This window comes from Myotis daubentonii, chromosome 15 (genome assembly GCF_963259705.1).
Source record: "Myotis daubentonii chromosome 15, mMyoDau2.1, whole genome shotgun sequence".
NCBI lineage: Eukaryota > Metazoa > Chordata > Mammalia > Chiroptera > Vespertilionidae > Myotis > Myotis daubentonii.
This window is the reverse complement of record NC_081854.1, coordinates 12,511,013-12,535,566: the sequence shown is the minus strand read 5'-3', so window position 1 is coordinate 12,535,566 and position 24,554 is coordinate 12,511,013. Positions and strand designations below refer to the sequence as shown.

At 43.7% G+C, this 24,554-nt stretch overlaps 1 protein-coding gene, 1 non-coding gene and 1 pseudogene across 13 annotated transcripts in view; all 3 read left to right on the top strand.

Annotated features, from left to right (window-relative positions):
- LOC132216768 (zinc finger protein 227-like) overlaps positions 1-24,554 on the top strand; it is a 123,424-nt gene that overhangs the window by 79,897 nt on the left and 18,973 nt on the right. For 3 of the 12 annotated variants that reach the window (XM_059666260.1, XM_059666259.1, XM_059666261.1), the window contains exons 2-5: positions 2,469-2,530; positions 5,457-5,583; positions 6,810-6,932; positions 8,553-11,893. The exons of 2 other annotated variants lie outside the window; for them this stretch is intronic. In XM_059666260.1, coding sequence (XP_059522243.1) covers positions 2,471-2,530; positions 5,457-5,583; positions 6,810-6,932; positions 8,553-10,666 — 2,424 coding nt within the window. In that variant the 5' untranslated portion in view covers positions 2,469-2,470 and the 3' untranslated portion in view covers positions 10,667-11,893. Of the gene's footprint in view, positions 1-2,468; positions 2,531-5,456; positions 5,584-6,809; positions 6,933-8,552; positions 11,894-16,072; positions 16,309-18,919; positions 18,965-24,554 lie in introns of those variants that run through there. 7 more of the 12 variants (XM_059666268.1, XM_059666264.1, XM_059666262.1 and 4 more) reach the window with 6 other exon arrangements.
- Positions 1,528-1,670, top strand: LOC132217685 (small nucleolar RNA SNORA28; annotated as a pseudogene).
- LOC132217739 (U6 spliceosomal RNA) lies at positions 15,118-15,224 on the top strand. The gene has a single exon (XR_009448997.1). It is a non-coding gene; the product is annotated as a U6 spliceosomal RNA (small nuclear RNA).

The window sequence follows — 24,554 nt, the reverse complement described above, 5'->3', positions numbered from 1 at the left end:
TATGATGGTACAAAAGCAACGTGCATTCAGTAGAAACTATATTTTGAATTTTGATCTTTTCCTGGGCTAGCAGTATGTGCTACAACACACTCTCACGGTGCTGGGCGGCAGCAGCAAGATACAGCTCCCGGTCAGCTGTGCGGCCAGCATTTTTTGGATAATGTGTATTTTACTCTTGAGATGAAACTCAAGATAAATGCTCAACTGTAGGTTAATGTAAGTGCTCTGGGCACGTTTAGGCTAGGCTGAGCCATCATGTTCAGTGTAGTACCTGCATTTACAGATTTTTAAATTGATTTTTAAAGAGGGAGGAAAAGAGAGATCAATTACCTGCATTTAAAAATGTTTTTGTATTGATTTTTAGAGAGAGAGAGAGAGACGAAGATCAACCCTTATTTGTGCATTCATTGGCTGCTTCTCTAATGTGCCCTCATCGGACTTCGAATGGGAAACCTTGGTGTATGAGGACAATGCTCTAACCAGCTGAGCTATCCGGCCACGGCTTAACTGCATTTTTGACTTACGATATTTTCAAGTTTACAATGAGTTTATCGGGACATAACTGCAACCTAAATCGAGGACATCTGAACAGTTTATGATGCAAAGTGTTATCTACCTTTTTTGTAGCTACAGGATTCCTGGTTCTTAGAACTTCCCATCTATTCCTTTAGTCCTGGGAACAACTGTATGAAATGGGTATAATATAAGATTCTTATCCTATCATAGTGCAGATGACCAAAGTGAGGTGCAGAAAGTTTTTGTTTTGTTTTGTTAACATAACCTGCTGTTACACAGACGGTAAGTATCATTTCCAGGATTTAAACCTAGGCCCCTAAATGGATAACACAGTGATTCCCAATGTGGGACACAGGTTGCACTCAGAGAGGAGCAATTTGATTTTTTAAGGAGGGCAATTTGGGCCGAAACTGGTTTGGCTCAGTGGCTAGAGCGTCGGCTTGCGGACTGAAAGGTCCCAGGTTCGATTCCGGTCAAGGGCATGTACCTGGGTTGCGGGCACATCCCCAGTAGGAGATGTGCAGGAGGCAGCTGATCGATGTTTCTCTCTCATCGATGTTTCTAACTCTCTCTCTCTCTCCCTTCCTCTCTGTAAAAAATCAATAAAATATATTTAAAAAAAAAAAAAAAAAAAAAGGAAAGGAGGGCAATTTGAGAATGAGTTACTAACTGAAGTTTTTGCATTTCTTATGGTTCTAGGGGTCTCATATACATACAGTACATAAATATATATAGTGACATTTATGCATTCAGTTCTCTATTATATATTTTGAAGCTTTATTTGCTATTTTTTCACATAACTTCATATTATTTTTTAAACAATTTCTTAGTGATTTCTTCCTCAGCCCTTCAACTGTCCTTTCGTTCTTTTATTTTTCTCTTTCATGGATGCCATGTTCTTTGGAAGCTTGTTTAGACCAAGTTACTGGCCTTTTAGGCTTCCTCCACATGAATAGGAGCTCACTTTTTGAATAATGAGAATTATATGTCACAGCGGGGGCTTCAGGATTTTAGAGATGCTTAGGTGGGGCATGGCCAACAAAAGGTTGGGAACCACTGCTCTAACACAATTTGAGCTTGCTATAGCAACAAAGTCTAACTTTCTCAGGTGCTCTCTCTCCTATGAGATAAGCCAATATGTAGACTTAGATAGTATAATAAATAATAAGAATAAGAATATAGAAAATAGCCCTAACCGGTTTGGCTTAGTGGATGGAGCGTCGGCCTGCGGACTCAGGGGTCCTGGGTTCAGTTCCGGTCAAGGGCATGTACCTTGGTTGCAGGCATATACCCAGTGGGGAGTGTGCGGAGGCAGCTGATCGATTTTTCTGACTCTCTATCCTTCACCCTTCCTCTCTGTAAAGAATCAATAAAATATATTTTTTAAAAAAGAATATAGAAAATAGAATAAATAAATAAACCTAGGCCCCTGACTCCAGAGCCCACTTTTTCTTAACCCTTGAGTTGTTACAGAGCCTCTCATTTCTTCCCACCCCCAGGATCAGAAACCCTTACAATAGGGATACAGCATTTGGTTGTGCAGATTGTTCACTATCCAGTGGTCCCTGGCGGACAAACCCATTAGTAGCTGTAGCCTCTTCCATGCTCCGCTTATCAAACTGTATGTAGCTGCATCTGCCTGGAAGTAGGAGTGCTCTTTTTTAATTTCTTCAAAGGTCCACATGGGCTTATGGGAGCCCAGACCTGTGGCTCATGGCTTCTTCTTTTTTTTTTAAAACGTATCTTTATTGATTTCAGAGAGGAAGAGAGAGGGAGAGAAGCATCAATGATGAGAATCATTGATTAGCTGCCTCCTGCACGCCCCCTACTGGGGATCGGGCCCACAACTGGGTATGTGCCCTTATGGGGAATGGAACCTCTTGGTTCATAGGTGGACATTCAACCACTGAAGCCACACCAGCCAGGCTCATGGCTTCTTTGTCCTTCCCCAGTTATGCCTTCTCAGGACCCTGACGTTCCCCAGAAGGAGCAGGAGAAAATGACCAAGTTTCAGGTAAGTAAGGCATTTCTTTCTGTCTCCTAAGATGTAATTTTATTTCTCAAAGATTAGGCACATCTCTTTTCTCTTCCTTGGAAAGGTTCATGGAAAACAACTGATCTTGAGTGCATGTTGTGCGCTAGACTCTGTGTGTATGTGTGTGTGTGTGTGTGTGTGTGTGTGGTGTTTTGTTTGTTTGTTTTTATCTTTATTATTTCACAAAATAATCTGAAAAAGATAATACAAATCTGAAATAGACAAAAATAATTTCCATTGTTACTACCCTCTTTTACAAACTAGCTGTTTTCACTTTCCCATATCCCTTTCTCACATGCACTCATACTTACACATTTGCAGAATTAGAATTGACAGGATATACTTATACATATTAGATAAAGGCTTACTATTGACAATGCTTATTAAGGTTAGTAAGATAAACTCAAGGGAATATGAATAAAAGAAATGAGCCACACAAAAAATAAAGTAAATTTATGTAGAAAATAATGATCACTAATAACTAAATGTGTGTAAATGTTAATAAAAACTTTACTTCACTTAGGTTGTCAATTTTTTTTTAAAGGAATTATGTCCTATTTGTCCAGAGTCTAGAGCAGTGGTTCCCAACCTTCCTAATGCCGCGACCCTTTAATACAGTTCCTCATGTTGTGGTGACCCCCAATTTCATTGTTACAAATTGAACATAATCAAAGCATAGTGATTAATCACAAAAACAATATCCTATCTAATAAAAGAGAAACATGGTAATTGGCGTACGACCGCTATCCTTCCCATTGGCTAATCAGGGTGATATGCAAATTAACTGCCAGCCAAGATGGCGGCCGGCAGCCAGGCAGCTTGAAACTAACATGAGACTTGCTTGCTTCAGTGACAGAGGATTCCAACGTTCCCGCCTGCCTTGCCGGCCTCTGAGCTTGCAGTTCTAGAAACATTGTTACAAATATAGAAGCTAAACAAAACCCCAGAAACCTGCTTTCAGCCCACAGGGATATCAGAGCTGGAGTGGATACAGTGTTTCAATTATAAAACCAAAACAAACCAGATACCTGCTTTCAGCAGTGTAAGCCTCAGAGCTGGGGCCAGAGCTAAAGCTGGCCCAGAATAAAAGAAAAAAAGGAGCAGTTGGGAGCTTCAGTCACCCGCCAGCCTGAAAACAGCCCTCAGCCCCTCACCCAGACTGGCCAGGCACCCCAGTGGGGACCCCCACCCTGATCCAGGACACCCTTCAGGGCAAACCAGCCGGCCCCACCCATGCACCAGGCCTCTATCCTATATAGTAAAAGGGTAATATGCCTCCCGGCACTGGGATCAGCGTGACGGGGCAGCGCCCAAACCCCCTGATTGCCCTGCGGCTCTGTGTGTGACAGGGGGCAGGGCCACAACCTCCCTATCCGCCCTGCTCTGTTCGTGACAGGGGAAGGCACCCCAACCCCCTGCTCAGTCCTGCTCTGTGCGTGACGGGGTGGCGTCGCAACCTCCCCATCGACCCTGCCTTGAGTGTGACGGGGCGGTGCCCCAACCCCCCAATCGGCCCTACTCTGAGTGTGACTGAGGGTGGCATCGCAACCTCCTGATTGGCCCTGCTCTGTGCATGACGGGCCGGCGCCCCAACTCCCCAATTGGCCCTGCTCTGAGCCCGACCAGGGGCTGCACCTAGGGATTGGGCCTGCCCTCTGCCACCCGGGAGCAGGCCTAAGCCAGCAGGTCGTTATCTCCCGAGGGGTCCCAGGCTGCGAGAGGGCACAGGCCGGGCTGAGGGACTCCCCCCCCCCCCCCCCTGAGTGCACAAATTTTTGTGCACCAGGTCTCTAGTGTAATTATATATGTGTTTTCCGATGGTCTTAGGCGACCCCTGTGAAAGGGTCGTTCGACCCCCAAAGGTTGTATTCTCACATGAAAGGTGACTTGGGCCCTATTTGGTTTGGCTCAATGGATAGACCGTCAGCCTGCGGACTGAAGGGCCCCAGGTTCGATTCCGGCCAAGGGCACATGCCTGGGTTGCGGGCTCAATCCCCAGTAGGGGGCGTGCAGGAGGCAGCCAATCAATGATTCTCTCTCATCATTGATATTTCTATCTCCCTTTCTCTTCCTGTCTAAAATCAATAAAATATATTTAAAAAGAAAAAAAAAAAAGAAAGGTAACTTGGAAAAACCTTTAGAGAGGGAAATCTGCTATTTGCCATTCTGCTTTCAAATTTGTAACTTCATATTCTATGACTTTGCAATCGCTACTTCTAAGCTAAGATCTCTGTAAAAGGATCTTTGCAGCATTGATTATAAGTAAAAAATCTGTAATTATATATTTGTATTAAAGATAAATCATCACAACAACCACCATCAAAAAAATCATCAAAAAACAAAGATAAATGGTCAGTTCTAAGGAATACTATACTCTGCAATCCCAAAATGGAATGGAAGAGTCTATAATGATACCAGTTGTTCAAACTTACTTAGTATTTGTTATGTGCCAGGCGCCATTTTAACTACTTTACGTATATTCACTCATCTAATCCTTTCAAACATCTTGCAATTGAGACACCATTGTAGAGAAGAAGTGGAGATTGTTAGAGGTTAAGGAATTTGTCCAACATCTTGTAATTAATACCTTGGCATTTGAACTCGGCCTGTTCCTTCATCAGCTGTGGCATGTGTCTTCAAAACACAGAGGAAGAGCTATAAGCTGGAGACCTGTCCTGGAGGATTGCTGAAGGCCTGTGAACTTTGCAAACGTTACAAACAGTGACAGAGCCCAAGATTTGTAGGGAGGCAGGGAGAGGTAGTGAGAGAGGGACAACTGTTGACTAAAAACTGCCTGGGGCCCTCCATCTCTATAACGATTTTTTGGTGACGTTCTTTAACTTGTCGATGGTGCCTTCATGGGCCTTTTTTGCAAGATTCAGGTGGAGTGTGTTTGGTGTTGTAGGAGGCAGTGACCTTCAAGGACGTGGCTGTGGTTTTCACTGAAGAGGAGCTGGCGCTGCTGGACCCTGTCCAGAGGAAGCTGTACCGAGACGTGATGCTGGAGAACTTCCGGAACCTGGTCTCAGTGGGTGAGGACGGGTGCCCTCTGACACTGAATCTCAGCCCCTTTGAGAGTCTCTGTGTCCTCAGTTCAGAGAGTTGGACCTTTTGAAATAGTTTCCTGACCTTGAAGACACAGTTTTTCTAACCCCTGGGATTACAGGCAAAGGTTTTTCTGGTCTTCCTGCTCAGGGAAAAATCTTGTCACCTTTCCCTCCTCCCCCCCCCAAGGACATTTGGCAATGTATGGGGACAGTTTTGATTGTCATGACCCGGGGAGGGGTGCTAGCGATGCTGCTAAAGGACAACCCCCACAGCAGAGAATTAGCCAGTCCAAACGATCAACAGTGCCTTGGCTGAGAAGCCCTATTTTACATGAAGTATAAACAGGCAGCTTCGCTTCTATACTTTGTCCTTCAACTACTTCATCTTTCAAATTATGGTTGTGACCCATTGATAGGTTATGGAATCAACTTAGCACATTGTACAGGGATAGGCAAAAGAAGTTTACAGCTGTGAGTGACATTCTTTTGATTTAAAGCTTTTCCAGATGAGCAACTGTAACGTACTTTTGTCCACCCCTGCATTGGCATTACTTTCCCCCCACCATGAAATAGTTCCTATCCTTTTTCTATTTTACTCTATCAGTGTTCTGTATCAAGACCTGCCCGCTCACATTGCAGCCTATACTGTGTCCATTTGCAGTGAGTGGTGTGAGCATGTGAGAAATTCAATGGAAACAGACAATGGCTAATTCTAATTTTATGTATATACTAGAGGCCTGGTCCACAAAATTCGTGCACTTGGCAGGGGTTTCCTCAGCCTGGCCTGCGCCCTCTCTCAGTCCAGGAGCCCTCGGGGGATGCCTGACTGAGAGGAGAGGATCCCACCACCGCCTCTGTGCTCGCCAGCCATGAGCCCAGCTCAAGACTTCTGGCTGAGCGGTGCTCCCCCTGTGGGAGCACACTGACCATCAGGGGGCAGCTCCTGCATTGAGCATCTGCCCCATGGTGGTCAGTGCGCATCATTGCAACTGGTGGTTCTGCCATTCGGTCGATTTGCATATACGTATTAGCCCTTTATTATATAGGATAGATATGAACCAGGTCACGACCTAAATTTATTATTATAGTTCATGATCAAAAAGCTCTTAAAAATATCACTTTACAGGTTCTGAGGATTATGGAATTTGAACAAAAATATATTTTAGCTTTCTGCGCATCTTACATATATACATATATCTGCCTTTTCATAGGATATCTTTCCTTCAAATCAGGTAAGGCAACCCAGTTGGAGGCAGAAGAAAACCTTTGGATGATGGAAAAAGAAACTCAAAGAAATGGGAATTCCAGGGAGAACCACATAGCTGTTCTTTCAGGTACCGGCTAATCTGCTCACTGCATCTGTGATTACCACTCGTGTGGGAGTGCTGTCATCTCTTGCCTGGACTGAGACAATAGTCTCCACACCAGCAAAAGGGATAGATGCAGAGGGTGAGGTCTCGGAGGGTCCCCTCCTGCTCCCTCTTATAAGGACGCTTGTGATTACTTTGGACCCATCCAGATGACCCAGGATAACCCCCTCTCAAGAGCCTTAATTTAGTCACATCTAAAGTCCCCTTTGTCAGGAATGTTAACATGTTCCCAGGTCCTACAGGTTAGGGTGTGGACGTCTTTGAGGGCCATTCAGTTAGCCCACCACACCCAGAACCGTGTATATACCTGTTGAGACTTTTTTAGCCTGTATTATTAGAATCTAACTCCAATAAATTTTTAAGGATTTGGTACCCTTCTCCCTCACCTTAAACATTTTAAGCCACTGGCTTCCAACCATTTTTAGTCATGACCTTCAATAAGAAATATTTTACATCTTGACCCAGCATCAATATAATGTATGTGCATATTTACATATGTGCCTGTAGCTGAAACAAGCATTTCACACAGTTGTGGTACCCTTAGCTTGTGATGCACTTCTCATATTTTTATTCTTTTTTTAAATATTTGTCACAATTATGGAATCGGGTTCACAGTTCACTGATACCTCTCAGCAATTTGAAAAATTCTGTTGCAGCTGTGATAAAGCAGTAAAGAAAACAGTGCATGTTTTTCCTGTGACCATTACATTCTAGTGGGTCTCAAATGATAAGAAAAAATTAGGAAGTATATAGTTAATCAGGCAAGTGCTGTGGGGTAAAATAAAGCAGGAAAGGCAAATGGGAAGAATCAAAGGTGTATGGGGGTGAGGAGGAATTATTTTATATTGAGTGATAAGGAAGGCCTCACCCAATTGAGTGACATTTGAGTAGAGACCTGAGGGGATGAGAAACAGCATAGTACTAGCTCTCCCGAGAAAGTTTTCCAAGGCGAGGAGACCTCCCTCTCTTCCTTGTCAGGATTGCCTTTGAGAGTCTGCATGGTGCCATTTCTTTCCTTTTCCCAGGTTCTTCCTGAGTTCTACCAGATTAGTTTTCCCTTTTCCGCTTCTTACTGAGACCTGGTCTACTTCCAGACTTAGAACAATGAATGTTATTAGTCCGACCATTTCCCAAATTTACTCTTAGAATATAATTTTTATCAGGACCTAAAATCCTATTGTATGCCTACAGTCTGAGCTTTTGTAGCCTAATGAGGTAGAATCCCACTGGTCATAGGAATACTGTGGACAAGGTGAGCAACTTCTAATTGATGTCACTGTAGGTTAGAATGGGGATTGTCTTTGTTGCTCTGCAGCCATCTGAGTCCAGACTTCAGCTCAGGTGTTACATGTTAGACTTATGGTTCTGAATGGGTCACCTTTAGACTTAGTGGGTAAGAGTCTGGCGACTCTATTCTTTGCTTCAACTGCATGGGAAAGCAAGCAAAGGACAAATGCTGTTGTACAGAGATGACCCTCCCCTAGGTTTATGAAGGCCTTGCCCCATGATCTAAGTGTGAAATCCTGACATTTCTGAGCGAAGCTTTCACTTGTCGTCATCTTGGAATACCACTTTTTCTTACAGGCAGCAAGAATCAGAATGAGGTGGAGATTCTTCAGAAAGTTGCATTAAAGTACCTTTCACATGAAACGCTATTCTGGCAAATCTGGAGACAGATTGCAAGTGATTCAACCAGGTGTCCTCAGAGGGAGAGCTCCCGGTTACTACAAGGCCGTTCTGATCAGACTCCTGGGAGTGGGAGCGGTGTGGTGAAATGTAAAGGAGATGGCTCCTGCTGTGTTGAAAATCAAGACTGTTTCCATGTCGAGGATGCTTGTGGGCATATACGCCTGAGTGAGTCACAGAATCAGAATGGAGGTAAGCAGAGTCATGTGAAAGATCACCTGCATGCCTGCGAAGCCATGAAGAAATCACTACTTGGTGATCATATTCAAATTCACACAGAACAGAAACCCTACAGATCTAATGACTGTGGGAACAGCATGTGCGATGGCGTCTGTCAGCATTTACCCTGCAGAGAGGAACTGCATCTCTGTAGTGAGTGTGGGGAGGGCTTCAGCTATAGCTCACTGCTTTCAAGTCACCAGACTGCACACCCAGGAGGGAAATGCTTGGCTCAGAACTCACACCTGCAGCCTCCTCAGAGGACTCACCCAGGAGAGAAACTCTCGAGATGTCATGACTCCGATGATTGCTTCAATAAGAGTTCCTTTCATTCTCATTCTGATCATGCAGGAGAAAAGTCCTATAGGTGTGACAGCTGTGGCAAGGGATTCAGCAGCAGCACAGGTCTCACCGTTCATTACAGAACTCACACTGGAGAGAAACCTTATAAATGTGAGGAGTGTGGTAAATGCTTTAGTCAGAGTTCAAACTTCCAATGCCATCAGAGAGTCCACACTGAAGAAAAGCCATACAGATGTGAAGAGTGCGGCAAGGGCTTCGGTTGGAGTGTTAATCTTCGTGTTCATCAGAGGGTCCACAGGGGTGAGAAGCCCTATATCTGTGAGGAGTGCGGGAAGGGCTTCACTCAGGCCGCCCACTATCACATCCATCAGAGGGTCCACACGGGGGAGAAACCTTATAAGTGTGATGTCTGTGGGAAGGGCTTCAGCCACAATTCACCATTAATATGCCACCGGAGACTCCACACTGGAGAGAAACCGTACAGATGTGAGGTGTGTGGGAAAGGCTTTACTCGCAATACGGATCTTCACATCCATTTTCGGGTTCACACAGGAGAGAAACCCTACAGATGTAAGGAGTGTGGGAAGGGCTTCAGCCAGGCTTCCAACCTTCAAGTCCATCAGAACGTCCACACTGGGGAGAAACGATTCAAATGTGAAACTTGTGGGAAGGGCTTCAGTCAGTCCTCAAAGCTGCAAACCCATCAGAGAGTCCACACGGGGGAGAAGCCCTACAAATGTGATGTGTGTGGAAAGGGCTTCAGTTACAGTTCCAACCTTAAACTGCACCAAGTAATTCACACGGGAGAGAAGCCATACAAGTGTGAGGAGTGTGGGAGGGGCTTTAGTTGGAGATCAAATCTTCAGGCTCATCAGCGAGTCCACTCGGGAGAGAAGCCTTATAAATGTGACAAGTGTGATAAGAGCTTCAGTCAGTCTATCGATTTTCGGGTCCATCAGAGAGTCCACACTGGAGAGAAACCGTACACGTGTGGTGTGTGTGGAAAGGGCTTCAGTCAGTCCTCTGGCCTTCAGTCCCATCAGAGAGTCCACACTGGGGAGAAGCCATACACATGTGGTGTCTGTGGCAAGGGCTTTAGGTACAGCTCACAGTTTCTATACCATCAGAGAGGCCACACTGGGGAGAAACCTTACACATGTGAGGAGTGTGGGAAAGGCTTTGGTAGGAGCTTGAATCTTCGCCATCATCAGAGGGTGCACACCGGAGAGAAGCCCCATAAGTGTGAGGAGTGTGGAAAGTCCTTTAGTCTCCCCTCAAATCTTAGAGTCCATCTGAGTGTTCACCTTCGGGAGAAACTGTTTAAATGTGAGGAGTGTGGGAAGGGCTTCAGTCAGAGTTCACGTCTTCAGGCCCATCTGAGAGTCCATACTGGAGAGAAACCATACAAGTGTGACATATGTGGTAAGGACTTCAGTCACCGCTCACGTCTCGCGCACCATCAGAAAGTCCACTCTGGCAAGAATCGTTAAGAATGAGAAATGTGTTCATGCTTCCAGTCAGGTTGTACATCTAGTTTTTGGAGAGTCCATGCTGGGGATAAAACACTAAAGTTTGAGAGTGGAAAGGGGTTTTATAAATATTTCTCTCTTTTCTGAGACCAGCATGGCTAGAGAGCGGACAGGAGTCCCGAGTATGGGCGATGGGGGATTGAGAAAATGAAAGAGACAGACACAAAGACAGTAGGAAAGCTGGGACCGGGTGGGACAGCTGTCCTCTAATGGAGAGACGGGGACCCAGAGCCGATACAGCATATTTGTTTTATACAGTAAGATACCAGGAAGTTTTACCAAAGTTTAAGATAAAGAAAGTATGTGCATTCATGTGGCTTCTTTGTAATCGTCACTTCTGGATGGGCTGGATAATCATGTTTGTTCCTGGTGCCTGGCTGGATTTAGATAATGAAATCCACCCCCTGGTGCCTGAACTAAAGGTCAGACTGACAGCACACCTGCCTCTGGCAAGGTATGTTTCCAGGGCATGGCTCTGCCAGGCTCCACTGGATTCAGATGATTGTCATCTCAGGGGCCTTTCCCAGGCGCTTTCTACAGGGTTTCTTCACTTGGAATCTAATAAATCCAGGAATAGGACTGATATTCAGGGGAGAAATATGTTGTAACTCTCTTGGTAAAATCCAGTTGATGTAAATGATCTTTCAAAATGAGTGCATGCCAAAAAAGAATGTGTGAAAAGGGTTATTTGCCGTATACAATCTAGTTTGGGGGCTACCAGGGAAGGTTTTGGATTATTTTCTCATTAACTTCCAATTTATATGTATTTACAGTGACCATTATTTTTTTTTACTAAAGTTTAAAAGGTATGAAAAATGAAATGAATAAAATAACTAACTAAAAATTACCTATAGTCAAGGACTCATAATATGATTGCTTTATTTCATACAGTATATTGGATTAAAATTAAAGAATATATCCCCAGAGGTGAATCTTAGCTCTTCAGAAGTGAATTTGTGTTTGTAATGTTCATATATATGAACATTAATTGCATTATTGATTATAAAAAGAAACATAGAAATAATCATGGATTGTCAAAGTGTTTTACAATTCATTGATCCAGAGGAACACTATGCAAACATCAAATGGGAGAAGGTAAATTTGTAGTAAACGATGTTGGATGATGTCCAGAATATGTTCATTTGGAAAACAAATCTTGGGATTTTCATGTGATCACTTTTTTTTTTTTTTAAGGTATAAATGCATTAGGTAGGTATTCTAGTTATCTCTAAATGGGATTTTGCATTTTTTGTGTTCCAATAAAACTTTATTATGGACACTGAAATTTGAATTTATTATATATTTTCCAGGTGTCATGAAATACTCTTTTCATTTCCCCCCATCTCTTAAAAATGTAGAATACATTCTTTGTTATTTTTGTGGGGTATTTTTGTTGTTAATCCTCACCTGAGGATATTTTTTTCCATTGATTTTTAGAGAAAGAAAGAGAGATAGAAACATTGATGTGAGAGAGACACCTGGATTGGTTGCCTCCTGCACATGCCCTGACTGGGGCCAGGGATCAAACCTGAAGCCAAGGTATGTGCCCTTGACAGAAATTGAACCCACAACCCTTCAGTGCCAGGGCCAATGCTCTAACCACTGAGAACAGCAGCCAGGGTATATAAACTATTCTTAGTTCATGGGCCATACTAAACGAGGTGGCAGGCTGGTTTTGGCCCACAAACTATAGTTTGCTGACTCCTAATCTAGTTGATCATATTTAAAAAATTTTTTTAAATTACAGTCAACATTCAATGTTAAAGGAGTGCAGCATAGTGGTTAGACATTTATATAACTTAAGAAGAAGTGGTCCCCAGGAAGTCTAGTTCCACCTGGCACCATACGTAGTTTTTAAAATATTGACTGTACTAGAGGCCCGGTGCACGAAAATCATGCACTGGAGGAGGGAATCCCCCAGCCTGGCCTGCGCCCTCTCGCAGTCTGGGACCCTCGCTCCTTAACGCCTCCCTGCTTGCTGCTCCTTAGCGCTGCTGCAGAGTCGGGAGAGGCTCCTGCCACTGCTGCTGCTCTCACTAGCGGTGAGCCTGGCTTCTGGCAGCTGAGCGGCATGCCCCCTGTGGGCGCGCACTCACCACCAGAGGGCAGCTCCTGCCTTGAGCGTCTGCCCCCTGGTGATCAGTGGGCATCATAGTGACTGGTTATTCTGGTCATTCTGCTGTAACAGTTGATGAGACTTTCATTATATAGATCCCCTATGCTGTACTTTACATCCGCAAGACTACTTTGACCCTGCCAATTTGTACCTCTTTCACCCAGCCTCCCAACTCCTGCATTTCTTTAAACTTAATTGTTTTGAAATAATTTAAACCTTTCTGTAAAAATTATATAAAATCTCGTATACAGTTGGTAATGTGTTTGAGTCATTATTCTATACAAGTGAATTTGTACATATATTGATACTTCTGTGTACATGCACATTTTTTAAAAAATAGTTTTATTGATTTCAGAAAGGAAGGGAGAGGGAGATAGAGATAGAAACATCAATGATGAGAGAATCATTGATCAGCTGCCTCCCGCACACCCCCTACTGGGGATCAAGCCTGCAACCCAAGCACATGCCCTTGACTGGAATCAAACCCGGGGCCCTCCCAATGCTCTATCCACTGAGCAAAACCAGCTAGGGCCATGCACATTTTTTAAAAAAAACTTCCCTTTCTCTTTTTTTTGGAATTTATTTTTTGGTAGGTGATGAAATTAAAATCAACTTATGGGATCTTCAAGGTGTATATTGCCTCTGGCAGAATTTAATTATTCTTCATAGGAATATCTAGTTCTTCCTATGCCAGTTACCGAAATTTTGCCTCATTCCCCACTACTTTGCAGTACCATGTTTAAAGAAAACCAGTAATCTATACATAACTACAGGTCTGTTTTGGTTCTCAATTTCCTTTGATTGATCTATTTTTCATTATTTTTACCAAAACCACAGTACTTTAGTTACTATAGCTTTGCAATGAGTCTTTTTTTAATATATAAATTTTTATTGATTTCAGAGAGGAAAGGAGAGGGAGATAGAGATAGAAACATCAATGATGAGAAAGAATCATTGATCAGCTGCCTCCTGCACGCCCCCTACTGGGGATCAAGCCCGCAACCCAGGCACGTGCCCTGACGGGGAATCAAACCATGACCTCCTGGTTCATAGGTTGACGCTCAACCACTGAGCCACGCCAGCCAGGCTTTCAATGAGTCTTGATATTTAGTAGAGGATGTGTTCTTATCTTGTTCTCTTTTAGGATATCTTGGCAACTTTCAGGATATACAAACAGAACCACCCATAAAGTATTCTTTCTGGAAAAAAAAAATGAATTAGCTCAGCCCATGTGGCTCAGTGGTTGAGTGTTCAATTCCTAGTCAGGGCACATGCCGGGGTTGCATGCTCGATCCCCAGTAGGGGGTGTGTAGGAGGCAGTGATCAATGATTCTCTGATCATTGATGTTTATATCTCTCCCTCTCCTTTCTCTGAAATCAATAAAAATATATTTTTTAAAAAATGAATCAAATTGAGCCTCTAACTCTAATCATTGTTTTATAGACAATAGGGAGAAATATTTGCAATAACATGAATGTAACAGGAGGGCATTATGTTAACTGAAATAAGCCAGACAGAGAAAGACAAATACTGCCTAGTAGAATTATATGTGGAATCTAAGGGAGGAAAAAAGTTAAACTCATAGAAACAGAGTAGAATGGTGGTGGTTGCCTGGGGGATGCAGGTGGGGGTGGGGGAAGTAGGGAGAGGTTGGCTCAAGGGTGCAAACCTTCAGGTCTGAGGATCTAGTGTATTCCACGTTGACTACAGTTGAAATTTGCTGAAAGTAGATCTTAAAGGTTCTCACCACAAGTTAGCAATGTGAGTTGATGGATGTGTAAGTTAGATTGTAAGTACATTCACAATGTACTTACTATACATATACCAATTCATAGCATACACTTTAACAAAAAATTTATTGATTGACTTTTCCACGTTGACTACAGTTGAAATTTGCTGAAAGTAGATCTTAAAGGTTCTCACCACAAGTTAGCAATGTGAGTTGATGGATGTGTAAGTTAGATTGTAAGTACATTCACAATGTACTTACTATACATATACCAATTCATAGCATACACTTTAACAAAAAATTTATTGATTGACTTTAGAGAGTGAAGGGAAGGGAGAGAAACATTGACTTGTTGCTCCACCCATTCATGCATTCATTGGTTGCTCCTTGTATGTGCCCTGACCAGGGATCAAATCTGCAACCTTGGTGTAGCAGGGCAAAACCAACTGAGCTACCTGGCTAGAGACTAAATATAGGGTGTCCCTCCAAAATGTATACACACACTTTGAATAATTACCAAGGCAGTGTTTATTAAAATACATTGCATTTTCAAAATTGAGCTATCAGTGCTCGCTTTGGCAGCACATATACTAAAATTGGAACAATACAGAGAAGGTTAGCATAGCCCCTGTGCAAGGATGGCACGCAAATTCATGAAGTGTCCCATATTTAACAACAAAAAAGAGCTACCAGTTGTTAAAGTGTATACATTTTTTGAGACACCCTAGCATACCTCAAACTGCCCTAAAAAAGTTGAATTTGTTAGTTACTTAAGTGCAATACCATACATCCACACCTACTTTTTGAATAATCTTGCTCTTGTAGAAAAGTAAAACATCCTATCGTATTTATGATGTCAAGAGCAGGCTGGATATAGATTATGAGACGTTTGAAGGTGAGCTGAAGAAAGAAACATTTTCAACATACATTCGAGGCTTTTTCAAGTTAACAGTATTTCCCTCACTTTCTTGACTGTATTTTCTTTCACTTGCCAGAAAACTAATTTAAAAATGAATATTTAAAGCCAAGATAAATGGGAAACTTTTGGTATTTATTCTGGGGGGGTGGTGAGAGATCACTTTTCCTTTTCGCGTGTCCAGCATTTCCGAATGAATAGCTCATACAAGATAAACTGTCAGAGGGTTAGAGGCATCCAGGGGCTACCAGACTTTGAGATCCTTTAACTTTCTGCCCTATTCATCCACATTGACTTTTCAGTCACACTTATTAATACTGTGATTTTTTTTAATTTAGAAAAAAGAAAAGAAAAAAAAAGTCAAGCTTTAATAGTGCCTAAGAACTGACCGAGCTGAACCATCATATATATATATATATATATATATATATATATATATATATATATATATATATATATATATATATATATATATATATATATATATGTGTGTGTGTGTGTGTGTGTGTGTGTGTGTGTGTGTGTATGTGTGTATATATATATATATATTTTTTTTTTTGAAGCGGCAACCTAATATAAGCGCCACCTTGTGGAGGATCCTGGGAAGTGTAGTCCAGAAGCGCTGGGCCGTGAGATCCACTTCCGCTCTGGGAGGGCGGAGCTGTGGCCCCCCGTTTCCCTCCGGGATTCTGGAGTGGGATGGGCGCGAGTCACCACGATCTCCGAGGAGGTGAGTGAGCGAGCGAGCGAGTGCGGACCCCCGGGTCTCTGACTGGCTTGCGTGGCCTGGGCCCCGTAGGCGCCATCCTCACTCTTGGGGAACAGAAGCGGCGGGTGGCAGGTTTGTGCAAGGTTCGCCCGTGGAGTTGGGGATCGGCCGGGTCGGGAATCTGTGTCTGTGTCTCTGGGCCGATCCCCTCGCCTCCCTTACTTCCGCTTACTCCGTGCCTGTCCAGCTGTATAATCTTTGTGGAGTTATTGATTTATCTGTTTCTCCTGCCTAGAGACGGGTTGATAGTCACCGGACAGGAGGGTCCCACTGGACCGGCATCAGGCCGGGTCGCCCCCCAGCCGGGCGGGAGTGTGTGGGGTCTTGATTTCGTGTAAGATTTCACAGCAGGAATCCAGGTGATTTTAAGAGGCTGTTTATTAAAGCTGGGACAGGAAGAGTTTAGGGGAAAGAAAATAGAAAGTTCACCCGTGAGAAGGCGGGGGGCGCGCTCCAAAGGGAGCGAGGGCCGGCTTCCTTTATCTTGAGGGGTTTTATCTGCTTCCCAAAGGCGGGATTTTTAGGGGAGGATCTCGAAAAAATATTCATCAGCTTTTCCAGGTGTGCACTTTCATGGACCTGATCTCCACTGTTAGGTCAGCGCCAGGCCCTGGCCTCCCTGCCCTGGTTTTGCAGCTTTTCTGGGCCTGGAGCTGAAATACAACCGATCCCTTGATGTTATCTCTAGAGAAGGAAAGTCAGGGGGAAGGTCTAACCGATGACCAGCGATATGAAACATCACCCTGTGGCAAGGTCCGGCGCCAGTTTTCCCGGGGCCTTCCACCTGTGACCTGTATCTGGCTGTGAATTGCTCTGCGGTTTGGTTCAGTTATCGGTCTGTTTTCCCATTCCACCTGCCAAGGAATTTTCCTAGCTTCTTACTGTTCTGCCTGAGGAGGACCTCCCTAGTGGGTGCGTTGTAAGATTAGGTGAAAGTAAAAGATGTAGCCCTAGCCGGTTTGGCTCAGTGGATAGGGCGTTGGCTTGTGGACTCAAGGGTCCCAAGTTCGATTCCGGTTAAGGGCATGTACCTTTGTTGCGGACACATAACCAGTGGGGAGTGTGCAGAAGGCAGCTGATCGATGTTTCTCTCTCATGATGTTTCTGACTCTCTATCCCTCTCCCTTCCTCTCTAAAATCAGTAAAGATGTATTTTAAAAAAACTGAAAATATATTTTTAAAAAAAGGATTTGTTGAATAAGTGAGTTAATGATCTTGGTGAGTAGTAATGAAGCTCTCAGTTAATATGACACAGGATGTATCTTTATCAACTATTCATTAAGTTATTCATTTCTTTTTAAACAAATCTGTCTTGAGTGCCTGCGACATGCCATGAGCTGGAGAAAGAGTAGTGACCAAAACAGTGGGGCTTCATTAAAAAGATGGATAAATACAAGGAAGATAAATAACTAAAACACACAGGAGGATGTTAGAAAGTAATGACACTAAATAGAAAAAGGAAGTGAGTGGGAAAAGAAGAAAAGTGGTGGGGAATTTAAATTATATAAAGCATGGTCATGGAAGAGCTCTTTGAGGAGAATGACATTTGAGAAAATACCTGGTGTGAAATCAATCAGCCAGCCAATCAATCACTTTTTAAAGTAAATAAATAACTGCATAGGGTTTGCCTTCCTGAGAAGCCCATGAATGACCCTTTTAGGAATAAGGGACTTTTACGGATGACCTTGATGTTGTTTGAGCCAAGCCAGTAAAAGAAGAAACCCAGAAGACACAGCTCATCCTCTCCTCCTCCCACTGGGGAGCTCAGAATCCTCAGCCCAGAGGAGCCTCAGGAGCCAACTGGTTCACTCCTTCCTGACTACCCAGCGGAGTGTGTTTTCAGCCATTCATTGACTCCATGGGTTTTTGAGTTCTCGCTCTATTCTAGCTGCAAAGGATAAAAAGATGTGTTAGTCATCTTATAGGCAAAAGAGTTGCTTACCCTCTAATTAGCCCCCAACTACCCCCAGGTGATGGAAGGCTTTTCAGAGTAGCTGGCAGGCAGCAGGCAGGTGGTTGGCAGGTGGCGGGCAGGCGGCCAGCTAGCCAGACACCCACTTGCTTTCTCTCACTAAATACTGTGAAATGTCAGGTCTCCTTGCAAAGCTCCATGACTGAGCAGAGCAGGGGAGTGCAGCAAATGTAGGGCCAGAGCAAGGAATTGGACGTTATAAAGGGAATTGCTTCCAGGCTTCGAGAAGCGGATGTGTTGCTCTCATTCCCGCCACAGTCCTTCTGCCGGAAGTAGGAAGGCCCATGAACACGAGTAGCTCTCAGGTACTGCGTGCGTATTTGAATGTATTGACAAAGCTGTGAGCTAGACAATGGTACGATCCACATTGATAGATGTGGAATAGGCACAAAGGGCTAGTGGGTCAGAAGGATCAGTAGTGGGATCCTGGCGATATGCCCCACCCAGACCTGTTGGCCTCTGAGTTTGCTCATTCCAGTGCTTTTCATTTCCCACGGTCCCCAGGATGAGAGCAATGACCCTTTACTCTGTGCTATTAGCCTTACTGCTTGGAGCCGGGCAGGTAGTTCGCTGCACTAGGGCCCCTGGCTGAGAGGCTACTGCTATGGGCCAAAGGAGGGGGTCACTTTTTAAAACTCACACAGAGCAGCCATATGTGCCAGGGCCTGTGTCTCATGGCTTCTTTCTCCTTTGCCACTTCTGCCTTCCCAGGGTTCTGTGCTTCTCCAGGAGCAGGAGAAAATGGCCAAGTCCCAGGTGAGTTGAGTTTTGATTTTGCTCTCTTAAAGATCTCAAAGATTAGACATGGCATCTTTCTCTTCCTTGGAAAGTATAAAAGACAGGTAGGTGTTTGTTATATACCTGTTACTATTGTTTATATTGGTTCTATTTTTGTTTTTGTCTTTAACTTTTGTTTTTATTTTTGGTTTTATCATCATTTTACAGAAAGTTCAGAAATTCATAGATATAAAAATTTTTTTTTTAAAGCCACATTACTGGGGGGTGGGAGTGGCTGGGGAGAGGTCAATGATAGAAAAAGGAGACATATGTAAGACTTTAAACAATGAAGAATTTTTTTAAAAAGCCACATGACTGCACTGCTACGTCAGCTATTTCCTCATGCCATATTTTATATAATTACAACCACAGCATATGTACAATTTTAAATCTTACATTTTCACTTAATGTTAGCATGAGTTTCTTTTTGTGGTTTGGCATTATCTTATATACTTCTTTCAGAAGGTTTTCTATTTTTTGTGTCAACTTCAGAAGTTACAAACATGCATATACCCCAGTGTGCTGCTGAATAAATTTTGTTTTGATTCATAACCCTTTTGCAGGAGTTTTTTTTTAATTAAATCTTTATTGTTCAGATTATTACATTAGTTACTCTTTTTTCCCACCATAACTCCCCTCCACCCAGTTCCCACCCCACCCTCCGCCCTCACTCCCCACCCACTGTCCTCATCCATAGGTGCACGATTATTGTCCAATCTCTTCCCTCACCCCACACCCCTTCTCCCCCCACAAGAATAGTCCATTCCCTTTCTATGTCCCTGATTCTATTACAATCGCCAGTTCATACTGTTCATCAGATTATTTATTCCCTTGATTTTTAGATTCACTTGTTAATAGATGTGTATTTGTTGTTCATAATTTGTATCTTTACCTTTTTCTTCTTCTTCCTCTTCTTAAAGGATACCTTTCAGCATTTCATATAATACTGGTTTGGTGGTGATGAACTCCTTTAGCTTTTTCTTATCTGTGAAGCTCTTTATCTGGCCTTCACTTCTGAATGATAGCTTTGCTGGATAAAGTAATCTTGGTTGTAGGTTCTTGGTATTCATCACTTTGAATATTTCTTGCCACTCCCTTCTGGCCTGCAAAGTTTCTGTTGAAAAATCAGCTGACAGTCGTATGGGTACTCCCTTGTAGGTAACTGATTTTCTTTCTCTTGCTGCTTTTAGGATTCTCTCTTTGTCTTTTGCTCTTGGCATTTTAATTATGATGTGTCTTGGTGTGGTCCTCTTTGGATTCCTTTTGTTTGGGGTTCTCTGCGCTTCCTGGACTTGTAAGTCTATTTCTTTGACCAGGTAGGGGAAGTTTTCTGTCATTATTTCTTCAAATAGGTTTTCAATATCTTGCTCTCTCTCTTCTTCTGGCACCCCTATAATTTGGATGTTGGTACGCTTGAAGTTGTCCCAGAGGATCCTTACACTATCTTCGTGTTTTTGGATTCTTTTTTCATTTTGCTTTTCTGGTTGGGTGTTTTTTGTTTCTTCGTATTTCAAATCTTTGACTTGATTCTTGCGATCCTCTGATCTGTTGTTGGGAGTCTGTATAATGTTCTTTATTTCAGTCAGTGTATGCTTAATTTCTAGTTGGTCCTTTATCACAACATCGAGGGTCTCATTAGATTTCTTGAGGATCTCACTACATTTATCGGCGGTCTCACCAGTCTTCTTGAAGATCTCACTACATTTATTGGCGGTCTCACCAGTCTTTTCGAGGGCCTTATTAAGTTTATCGGCGGCTTCTAGACAGTTCTTTAAAGACCTTTAAAGTGTGGTTTTGAACTCTATATCCAGCAGTTTGCTTTCCTCCAATTCTGTCGTTTGTGTCCTGTTTCTTTGTCTCGGCATTTTTTATGCTTCGCTGTGTTGATAGAGTTCCTTTCTGTGCTAAGTGTCCCAATTACCTGAGGTAGACACTCTTGGTGCACCCCCTTGTGGGCTTTGTGCACAGTCTTGTTGTAATTAAGCCTTGATTGTTGTAGTTATCACTGTGAGGAATTGACCTCCAGGCCAATTGGCTGTGAGAATCAGCTGTGTCTGCAGTGGGAGAACTTCTGTGCTGGAGACACCCCTCTGGGGCTAGACTTGCTTCAATTGGGCTTTGGTGCTCACTGAGTCTTTCCCCTGAGTGTGTCTTTTATGGTTCCACAGAGCTGCAAACTGGATGGTCCCACTCTGACCTCTGGGCTTCCTGGCTCCTGGATCTCTAGGGAGGTGCTAATCCAGCCTTTGCCTGAGGATATCCAGCAAAAGTCTCCCTGCAGGGCTTGGGTGGGGCGGGGCGGGTCCCACGGGATCAACAGGGCGGGGTTAGCAATTATGGCTGCTCTCAGTCTTGCCCTCAGAGGCTCTGCTTCTCTGTGTCCCAGTAATTGCTGCAAGCCCCACAGAGAGAAAGCTGCCCTAGGGTTCTGAGCTATGCCAGACAGTCCCGCTTCTCCTGTATTCGTCTGGGTACCTAGAGACTTGCCCAGAGCTGGAGCTCAGAGTCTGAGACTCCCTCCCAATTGAAAACAACAACCACGCCCTCAGCCGCCAGCCTGCTCCGCATGCACTCCGCACCTTAGTATTTTACTTCAGCACTGCGCCTCCTCTGAGTCTCAGTATGTTTTACTCTTTCCTTCTAGTTGTAGAACTTCCACTCAGCCAGCCTTCCTGTGGTTCTGGATGATGTCCGTTCCGTCTTTTAGTTGTATTTTTGAAGTGGTTGTTCAAGGCAGCAAACTCCAGTGTTTACCTATGCCGCCATCTTGGTTTCTCTCTGCATGAGTTTTAAACTTGAAATATAATTTACTTACAAAAATTAGACATCTTAAGTGTTAGGTCCGTGACAGTGCTGTGCCCCATTTTGAAAGTTGAATAATTACATTGGACCACCACCCAAAACCTGAAGTAGACCATTTACATTACCCCCAAAAGTTCTCTCTTGGACTGGCTGTGAAAGACATGAGTTTATTAGGACTTATTTGAACTTACATGTGCGTGGGGCAGGGGCATGGAGGGGCGGAGGGGGAGCGGTTGCCATTGAAGTCTCCAGGGTTATATAGAGCACAGATGACAGAGCAACCAGCCATAATGTTTCCTTCTAGGCTCACACCCAGAAACGTTTTCTTTTTGGCCCTTTCTTGACCCAGGCCTTGGCCAGGTTCCCAAAGTCCCATGGTTTACTCTCAGATGACCTTCATTACATTCCCACAGGGGAGAGTTGGAGGGGGCCCGTGTTCTCTCGTACCACATACTCTTTTGAGTCAGTTTTCTACCCCTCAGAGGTATCTGCTGTTCCGATCTGTCATCGCATGTTTAGTTTACTTGCTTACAAATTTAATATACTTAATTTGTACAGTCTGTACTCTTGTGCCTGGCTTTTTTCACTCAGCATAATGTTTTTGAGATTCGTCTATGTGGTATGCATCACTACATTATTCCTTTTTATTGTTGAGTTGTATTACATTTTATGAATCTATAGGACACTTTGTTTACCCTTTGGAAGGATAGACAAAATTCTCCTTTTGAAGGACATTTGGGTTCTGTGGCAGCTTTTGATATACATAACGGTCCTCTGAGCATTCTTGTGCAGGTCTTCTTGTGGGTATATTTTCATATCTCTTGAGTAATCATCCAGAAGTGGAAAGACACAGTTTGTAGGGTAGGTGAATGTAAGCAGTTACCCAAAGAGGTGGTACCATTTACAGCCCACCACAGCATCTGAGAGTCTCAGTTGCTCTATATCTTTGCTATAGTTTGATGTAGATCTTTTTATTTCAGTCACTAGAAGCCCAGTGCACGAAATTCATGCACAGTAGGGTGCCTAGTGGCTGCCGGCTGCCAGCAGTGACTCCATTCTCCAGCTGCTGGCTGCTGGCCAGGGCCTTCCTTCATTCTGTGCTGCCCCTTGGTGGTCAGCACACATCATAGCGAGTGATCGAACTCTTGGTCGGATGAACTCCTGAGGGAACACTTTGCATATTAGGTTTTTATATATACAGACTAGAGGCTCAGTGCATGAAAATTTGTGCACTAGGGAGAGATCCCTCAGCCCAGCCTGTGCCCTCTCACAGTTCGGGAGCCCTCAGGGGATGTCCAACTGATGGTTTAGCAGTCTGGTCTCCCTCTATGGGAGGCCACCCTGGTGGGCCTATCTGGGGATGTCAAGCAGCTGGCCCCACCCAGAATCGTCCCGCCACCCATGGCCTCCTTCTGCAGGAGGTGACTGGGCGGATGATCAGGGGATGGCATCAGCCCCCATCGCCTCGCTGTTGGTCGCCGCTGTCCCCCTCACCCCATCGCCGTCCCCTCCCTCTGGCACGCGCCTTGGCTGGCCTAGCATCACCTGCTCACTGGCCCTGCCCTCAGCCAACCTGACATTCCACTGTTCGGTTGATTTGCATATTACGCTTTTATTATATAGGATTCTAATGAATGGCATCTCACTATCACTGTAATTTCTATTTCCATCATGAAAAATGATGTTGGATACTTTTTCATGTGCATTTAAACGATCCTCCTGTATAATAAAAGGCTAATATGCAAATTGTCTCCTGGACCAGTAGTTTGACTGAGAGTTCAACCAGGGGGCGGGGCCAGCTGGTGAACTGCCCACGGCCCCTCCCCCCAGCCGGCCGAGGCCCTTCCCCCTGCCTGGCTCTGTCCCCAATCAGCCCCCCCCCCCCCCCCGTCCCGATCGGGGGCAGGACTGGCTGGCCAACCTCCCGCATCCCCTTCCCCCAGCCAGCCCAGCCTGATCAGCCCTGATTGGGGCAGGCTGGCCAGACCCCATCCGTGCACGAATTCATGTGCCAGGCCTTTAGTATATATATACCTTTTGAAAAGTTTATTGCAGTTGTTTGCCCATTTTAAAAATATGCTTCTACTTTTTATTGTTAATGAAGGTTTCCTTTTCATATTCTGAGTTCAAATCCTTTGTCAGTTATATTTACTGTGAGTAAATATTTTTCCTTTCTGTGGTTTTCTTAGTTGTGTCTTTGTTATCATTTTTAAGTTGTAATTTGCATGTAATATACATAAGATAAAGTTTTCCAATCAGTTTTGACAAATATACATGCCTTGTGACCACCGCCCCATCTAAATGTAGACTGTTTCCATCACCCCAAAAGGTTCCCTCATGCCTCTTCCCACACCCCTGACTGTAGGCAACAGCAACTAATTTAACTTTACATCTGCAGAGTAATCTTTTCTTGAGTGCATATAAATGGAATTATATAGGATGTTCTCTTTGTGTCTGGCTTCATTTGTTCATCATTATGGTTTTGAACACATATCAATAGTTTATTCCTTTTTAAAAAAAACAGTTTATTCCTTTTTGTTGCTGCATTGTATTTCGTTTTATGGGCATACCACTATTGGGTTATCCATTCACCTATTCATTTTTGGTAAATGTAAATAAACTTCTATGACCACTTGTGGACTGGTCTTATGGGTGAACATGGGTTTCCTTTCTTTTTTCTTTTTCTTTTGATAAATAACTAGGAAGAGAATCTCTTTTAAAAAATTGTCAAATCATTTTACACTGTAGTTGTATATTTTACATTTTC